Source organism: Cynara cardunculus (assembly GCF_001531365.2).
Source record: "Cynara cardunculus var. scolymus isolate 2C chromosome LG 2, CcrdV1, whole genome shotgun sequence".
Lineage (NCBI taxonomy): Eukaryota > Viridiplantae > Streptophyta > Magnoliopsida > Asterales > Asteraceae > Cynara > Cynara cardunculus.
Window position 1 is genome coordinate 17,421,108 of NC_037529.1, and position 8,551 is coordinate 17,429,658.

At 37.7% G+C, this 8,551-nt stretch overlaps 1 protein-coding gene across 2 annotated transcripts in view; it reads right to left on the reverse strand.

Annotated features, from left to right (window-relative positions):
• The window catches only part of LOC112506232 (phosphoinositide phosphatase SAC2-like), a 34,821-nt gene that overhangs the window by 9,703 nt on the left and 16,567 nt on the right, over positions 1-8,551 (reverse strand). For both annotated transcript variants that reach the window (XM_025110251.1, XM_025110250.1), the window contains 3 exons: positions 2,072-2,193; positions 1,796-1,909; positions 760-948 (listed from right to left, as the gene is read on the reverse strand). In XM_025110251.1, coding sequence (XP_024966019.1) covers positions 760-948; positions 1,796-1,909; positions 2,072-2,193 — 425 coding nt within the window. The remainder of the gene's footprint in view (positions 1-759; positions 949-1,795; positions 1,910-2,071; positions 2,194-8,551) is intronic.

Genomic DNA, 8,551 nt, shown 5'->3' on the forward strand with positions numbered 1-8,551 from the left:
TCTTTGTTTGGAGATTTTGGATTTAATCATTCTTGTACTTAAATCATACCAGGGTTATAATGGTAATTTGTTGTCATTCAGATAACAGTTACCAAACAACATTATTTCATTCAGCACTTAACCATTCTGACCCTTTTAACCATTCTGACCTCTTAACTATTCTGCACTAAATCATTCAGCAACTGCCAAACAGCCCCTTAGTCTTTTTTCTGCTAGCGTGACGTGGCTATTACCTATAAATAGGTTGGGTTATCCTCATTTGTGAATAATCCCAATTTCAAAAATAAGATTCCTTCGATTTCCCGGTTCTTCCAAAATTCTCTCTACATCGTTTTCTCTAATTTATTGACACAACCTAGTAAAGATGACAACAGAAGCATGCCTCATACGCTATCTGCAGGTACAGATTTGAGGCACTTAAGAAAAATCTTGGAACGTTTTTACATTAGAACATGTTCTAAATAAATCACCTACTTTGTTTTGTGTAACATGTACCATCAGAAAAAAGCTCCAGTGAGTGAAATATTGACCTAAGATCTGGGATTAACACCCTCCCTTTTCACATTGCAATTTGATTTAACAAGGCTGAACAAAAAAGATGATATCTCAAGGTCAAGAACTGAAGTTCCAACCGCAGATGGAACTTTACTAGATATATCAAAGAGAAAAATTGCACAAGATATATCATATAAACCCAAAACGATTTCACTTAGAAAGATGATTCAGAGAGAAAAATTGAATAACAGAAAATAAACACACCTTGAGCATGTCAAGCCACTATCACAGGTTGATATTTCTGGTTTAGACCCAAAAATCATTTTGCTTTCTCCAGGTGATCGATCTGATAAGGCAGAGCATGCAAAGCTCTTGCCAATATTAGAGCTCGAGGTAGGTAACTTGCTTTCACGAATTATGTTGCCATCTGATAAAGATTTCTTATGCAATGACCTACACCAATATGGCATCAAAGTTATCAGAATCTGGAAAAGAACATTCTAATATCAGACGCAATGAAGCAAGTCCCATAAAAAACAAAGATGAGCAATCACAAAAGAATTCCAGGCAGATGTAGCTCCACAGTTCAAGAACCATAAAATCTGACAGAAGCAGTTGTTCGGGGCCAGTAATTCCAATAAGTGAAGTTGATATTTGAATATTTTAAACTTTCAACATTATTTTTGGCAGCAAAAAAACATAAGCCACAACGCTGGAAATTCAAGTAAATACACTTCATTAAGAAGTTAAAAGAAAGAATAATCTACTCCATTCATTCTAGCTTCCATGGTTTTAAAAAGCGAACAAAGCGTATGGCTCATAGTGCGGCTCGAGGCACGCCTCAATGCGAAGCGGTCCAAAATCACACCTAAGACGGCGCCTCTCAAGCCTCAAATGAGGCATATGCCTTGGTCTGAAATATCTTTCTTCCATGTTGGGCATGCATGACGTACAATCTTCTATATTCTTTCCTCATCTCACTCTTTCAAATCTTGAAGATTAATCCACTGTCGTCTCACATAAAACATTCTTTCGACTATTTAATATTTCCAAAACAGATAAGAACACATATTGTTAGTGGACGGAAGCATCCAGCATTTTATGCCCCCCGATAATAGGTTATCAGTGGTGAAAAACCCAGCACTCTCCATTGAGGTTCTACCGTACGTGACCTTTTCCCTGAGGGGAAGGAACTGTGTGGTCCCTACATTATAAACTTGTAGTCGAGCAAACTTATTTCCAGGTCAAACTTGTCTGTACATTAGCAAAAGCGTAAGTAGATAACTTCCATTTATATTACCTCCCATCTTTATCCACCGCTGAGCATCCATTCCTATATGCACTGAAATGCTGGTCTGAATCCAGCTCCCATACTTCAGGTTTACCATCCTGTGGCTGAAAATGCCCCAAAAATCTGCTTATACAAAGTGATCCATCTATTAGTTGAAAAAATAATTGTGGAAGAACATACAAAAATAAAATGGTAAGGATATGCAAAATAATATGAAAATAATACTAAGAGAATGGAAGAACCAACCAAATGATGCTTCAAGGTAAGGAAACAATGTCCACTTACACATTAATGGCATTTTGTTTCTCTGCATCCATGTAAGCATTGTTGTAGTACCTTTGGAGAGTTCTAAAGAATTCCTGCGACTGCGTTGCAGCTTTCCACTGACCCCTTCGCTCAGAAAATACCTATTTAAGAGGTAGACAGTGAAGTGGGTGGCAGGTGCATTACAACCAGACAGAATAATAATAAAATGATTCGTTCCAGGATATAGAAAAAACACAGATGGTACTAGACTCTACTTTATGTGATCCAAAGTTTTAGAACAGGAACAGAATCTTGAAAAAGATCCAACACGTACTCGTCAAGAAGCTATGCTGTTACTGCGGTCAGAATACAAAATATCGGTCAGGACCGATATTCGATATATCGGTTATATCGGTGACATATCGATGATATATCGTCCAAAATAGCGGTTAACATAATATTTCTTAGAATTATATATATAATATGCATTAATTAGAGTTTAGAAATATAGTTTCAAAATTAAAACATCACATCATCTAAAGTGTTCAAAAACGAGCTAATCGCAAGCAATAGATTCGACATCCGAGTCAACATCATCCAATACATTCACTTCTTCGTTTAGGTTAGCTTCCCAATCTTCCTCTTCTTCCCCTTCATCTCCAACATGATGATGATGATCATCATCATCTCTATAGCGCTCCCTTTTACTTCTTGTACTTGGTCCAACTTCTTGAGAAAAGAAGCCAAACCATGACTCCGTGAGAAGTCTGAAGTCGTGAATCGTGAAGTGAACTCGGTGTCTGTAAAGTGTGAAGTCGTAAAGATGAAAAGAAAGGAAGAAGACCGTTGGCGTGAAGGAGACGTTATAAGCCAGACTCTTAATTTGAGACCTAATATATGTTACCAAGCTCAAAAAACTAAGCCCATGAAAATAACAAAAGCCCAAATAATTGAACCTTAAAAAATCGATATATCGGTCCGATATATACATCAAAATATCGGTAAATATCGGGAAAAATCGGAAAATATCGGCGATATTATCGGGGGCGATATTTTGACCGATATTTCTGCAGCGATATTTTGTCTAGGTCCGATATCCGATATATCGCCAATATATCGACGATATATCGCGATTTTTACAACATAGTCAAGAAGATAGTAATGAAAAGACTGTAATTCCCAAAGAAAGATAAAAACCCTATATATACACAAAAAGATCCCTATCCAAATATGTTTCCTAATCCTATTAAGAGCCCACCAAAACTGGAAGACTGAATAAAAGAACATACATAATAGTAATTAAATAAACTTTCTAATCCTCCTATAATTCTACAATCGCCTTCAAGTTGGGTTTGGAGTTAAGTTCTTCGAAAGTTGATCTTGGAAGTGCTTTGGTAAGTACATCTGCAATCAGTAACATAAGCCAGCTCCATCTTCAGCTCCACAACACCACTGTAACCTTTTCTGAAATGAAATATCGATCAATTTCGATATGTTTGGTTCCGTCATGATGTACCAGAATTGCAATGTTGATTGCAGCTTCATTGTTGCTTTTCATTGCAATTGTGCCATTTACCTCTACTTTGAGTTATGTTAATGGTCTTAAAATCCACATTCTTTCGCATATTCCAATAGCCAATGCTCGGTATTAAGATTCAGCACTACTTTTGGATACAACTGCCTGCTTTTTCCTTAAAAATGAACAATACCCACTAGTTGATCTTCTTTCAGTAGACTTCTCAGCCCAGCTAACATCAGTGTAGACTTCTAGCGTGCAATTTGATGATTTCTTGAACCTCAGTCTTTGTCCCAACGCTGCTTTTAAATACCTCGAGATTCGGTTCACAACTTCCAAATGTTCATAGGGCAGTTCATAAGTTGACCGGCAATACTTCTTATGCAATATCTAGACTAGTATGAGATAAGTATATGAATTTGCCTACAAGCCTCCAGTATCTTCCTTTATCAACCGGGACTTCTTCAGTGCCTAGCTTCAGATTTTGGTTCGAGGGCGCAGGTGTACTGGTGGGCTTACATCCTAACATCCCAGTTTCTTTAATGAGTCAATCTTGTACTTCCTTTGAGATATTGCTTCCTTTTTTTGCTCGGGCAACTTCCACTCCCAAAAAATATCTCCAAAATTCCAAGTTCCTTGATTTCAATTTTTTTGCCTGTATCTTCTTGAGACAAAGAATTCCTTCAGTCACTAGCTGGATAACATCATCCATATAAACGATTAAAATAGCAATGTTGCCTCATGGAGAGATTTTATGAATAATATTGGTCAACTTGGCACTAATTATAGTCATTTTTCTTCACGGGTTTACCATATCTATCAAACCATGCACGAAGAGATTGCTTTAGACCAAAATTGAGGAAACCAATTTGTTGTTTGAATTGTTCTCCGATTGAGAAGGAATTTGCATGTAGACTTATTCTTCGAGATCCCCCTTAAAGAAGGCATCCAGTTGGTAAAGCGGCCAATCATAATTCACAGCCAAGAAAAGTAGTACCCGTATTATGTTCAACTTAGCAACGGGGATAAATGTCTCTTGGTGATCAACACCCTTCACTACAAGTAGGGCTTTAAACCATTCCACATTCCCATTTGCTTGATATTTAACTGTTAAACATCCACTTGCATCCTACTGCGTTTTCCCAGGTGTTCAACGAGCGTCCATGTGCCTATTATGTTCAACTTAGCAACGGGGATAAATGTCTCTTGGTGATCAACACCCTTCACTACAAGTAGGGCTTTAAACCATTCCACATTCCCATTTGCTTGATATTTAACTGTTAAACATCCACTTGCATCCTACTGCGTTTTCCCAGGTGTTCAACGAGCGTCCATGTGCCATCACTTTCCAATGCTTGAATTTCTTCTTCAATTGCATGTTTACCTTTACGATATTTGAGAGCCTCGTGAATATTATGGGTAATTTGTATGTTGTCAAGCTATGAAACAAAGGCTTCATAGAAAAGTAATAAATTTCCATATGCCATATATTTTTCAATTGGATGAGTGGTGCAAGTTCGAACACCCTTTCTGAGAGCAAGTGGAAGCAAGGAAGGAATCATCAACTAGAAAATTCTCACCTTCGTAATTTGTTGATAGAATATTTGGATCGGGTGTTTGACATTCTTGTAGATGCATAATGGTCTATGATTGTCCTGAGGATTTTCTTCTTGAATAAACAATGATATCAGGAATAGGCTTGGATTGATCAGAGGTATGTTTAGTTTGAACAGAGTATCAGTGACGAACTTGGGTTGATCATCAGTAACCTCACGTTGATCATTTCCTCGAGGGCATGTTTGTAGTAGGAAAGATGCCTCGGGTGTTTTGATCACTTGAGGGCAGTTTTGTCGTAGGAAGGATGACCAAATCTGAAATTCCGTAGAAGTCCTCTCCCAGAATTTGAGAGTTAGGAAAATAAAATTGATTCAAAGAAGGTGACATCCATGGAGTTGTTAAGCCTTTTGTTGGCGAAAAATAACATTTATAACCCTTTTGATTTGAGGAGTAGCCAAGAAAAACGCAATTGTAGAAGTTGGGGTCTAGTTTTGTTTGATATCGATGGATGTGAACAAAGGAGATACTACCAAACACCTTGAGAGATAGGTCTACTGAGAATGACTTGACATGAGGATAGATACCAATGAGGACTTGACGAGAATATTTAAATTGAAGGACACTGCAAGGCATCCTATTGATGAGGTAAGTGGCAATAAGAATGGCTTCCCCCCATAATCATTTAGGTACATGATTTGAGAACATGATCAACCTTGATACATAGAGTAGGTGATATTTTTCCTCTCGACAATGCCACTTAGTTGAGGGGTATCTACACGTGAACTTATATGAACAATTCCATGCATGCATAAGTATGGGCCAAGTGTGGAATAAATCCTTAGCATTGTCAGTTGTGAGAACTTGAATTTTGCAATAGAATTAAGTAGATATCATGTAATAGAAGGCTTGAAATATGGTTGGTGTTCTAGATTTTTCTTTTATCAAAAAAATTTGTGTGGTTCTTGTGTGATCGTCTATGAAAATAATGAACCAACGTTCCCGATTAACATTTTTCACTCTTGAGGGGCCCATATGTCACTATGAATAATTGAGAAGGGGTGAGAAGGCTTGTATTGCCATCTAGGATAAATGTCACTTATGTTTCAACAATTGACAAATTTCACATTGAACAAGATTCGGCATTTTATGGATAAAGAGATGTGGAAACATATTTTCAAGATAGACAAAGCTCGGATAACCAAGGCAAAAATGCCATAACATAACTTGATTTTTAACAAGATTGGAAAGAAGGGAATTACGACCAACGGTCACTGAGACGACGCATTTTGAAGAGGTTTGGTTTTCTCGAAGCAAGTAGAGACCAATATGTTTTAGTAGCACCAATCACCTTCCCTGAATTCACCTCCTGGAATTCACAAAATTTAGAATAAAACTTAATCACACATTGTATATCTTGTGTATGTTTGTTGATGGAAAGTAAATTGCAGCTCAATTGGGGAGCATAAAGAAGATCCTATAGATGAAGATCTAAGCGTATCAACCCTATTCCAGCAACTATCGAGAGGAATCCATCAGCTATACGAACATATGAGTGGTTTTCACATGGTTTGCAGAAGAGAAAAGCAGTGATATTTCCTGTCATATGGTTAAAAGTTCCATAGAATCTCAGTCTTCCGTTTCATGTGTACCATACAAGCATATGGGAACATACTGTGATGTGCAAACAAACTTGTAAATGGTTAAGGAGTTGAGGATAGTTGGAAAGCATTCCCTAGGAGTTGTTGCAGAGCATCAAGCTGTTCCTTAGTAAAAGAAACAGAATTTGCATTGCTTTATAGGCAGCCACTACATGTGCTCGACTTCCATGGTCATTCTTGCGTGTTGGTCCCCAATTTGCCGATTTACCTTGCAGTTTCCAGCATATATATTTCTTGTAGTGACCACAGCAGGGTCATCCACCCTTTCAACATTTGTTCTCCCATGAAAAATGTTGTGGTGTACATGGTTGATCCTTCTACAATGGTGGGATGTGAATTATCTGACATCATAAGTTTCTTCCCGCTTTCTTCCCTTCTGACTTCAGCACATGCCTCAAGGATTGATGGCAAGGGCTTCATTCTCATTATTCGACCTAGGTGATATCTGAAAGTTCTGTTCTGTTCAATGACTTTTTTATAAAGGTCAGAATCATGGGAGCAATTCCATGGGTAAGCTTCATAAACGTCAAGCTGTAACCAATATCAGGTATCGGTGAGTAGATTAAAATATTATGCAACTGTGACATGAAGATCTGTTTGGCATAGATCATACAATCTAGTCTCAATGTCAAATAATGCAAATGAATTATCAGTGCTGGAGTAAGTTTCACACGCGACCTCCCATATATCCTTAGTAGATTAGTATAACAAGAAAACCCACTTCTGATGCCATTAACGTTATTAGCCACGATATGACCACATGGTCGTTAGTTTTCCAAGGTTTGTAGTTGGGGTCTATAGTTGCTGGAAGTGGCCATCTTTTCCTCTACCACCTACGAACATGAACACAGATTGGAACCATAGAAGAAAATTGGGACAAATCTATGATTTGTAATTGATCAAGAAGGTTAGTATTGGCTATGGCTGGTGTGGAAGTTTTAAGAGGTTTGATGAAGTAGGGAGTTCGTGTATTTTTCAGATTAGCACGAGAAGACAAGATGTGGGTTCAGAGAACATGAGTTATCAGTGACTGAACAAGAATGAAGACTTCTGGACAGAACACACACTCACAATCTCACCAATATGCAGAGAAAGGTTGGTCCAGTCATGTCAAAGATTGACTTGGACGCGCTTGTGATGAACTCCACCGATTGTTGGAAGATGGTAATGACTGAGAGTTCGTCGGGTTGTGACGATGGCGAGAGGTAGTTGCTGGAAATCTACTTGAGAACTCAATTGAAAAAGCATCTTCCTGAAGAATGCCTACAGAGAGTGGAAGCAGCATGGACAACGCTTATAGCACCAGGACTCTTCAGAAATATTACAGGAAGAAAAAAAAAGTGAATGAAAAAAAGATGTGTTAGAATAGAAGAGATATGGTTGAAGCTTTTACTCATCATTGTCTCTTATCCATTGATTATAGCTACTCTTATCTCTTAGCTAACCTATCCTATTCCAAGTCTAGCTTTTCTTTTTGCGGTTTCCTTTTTACGATCCTAGTTATTTACTATAAATAATAGGCTATATTTTTGTTTTAGGTACTTGAATATTTGCAACTTATTTAATGAGTTTCGTCCTCTCTACGAACCATTATTTTATTGAAGACACTTTGTTTGGATTCTGGTAGAGAATGGCAAAATCAAGTTAACCGGAACAGAGGAGATTCAATGGAGAAGATGATGTAATTTTCATTAAGATAAAAGCAATCAAATGATTGTCCAGGGAAGATCCCTCTCTCAAAGCTATGAGCTAAGAGCCAATACACTGGAAAAGAAATAACATAACATG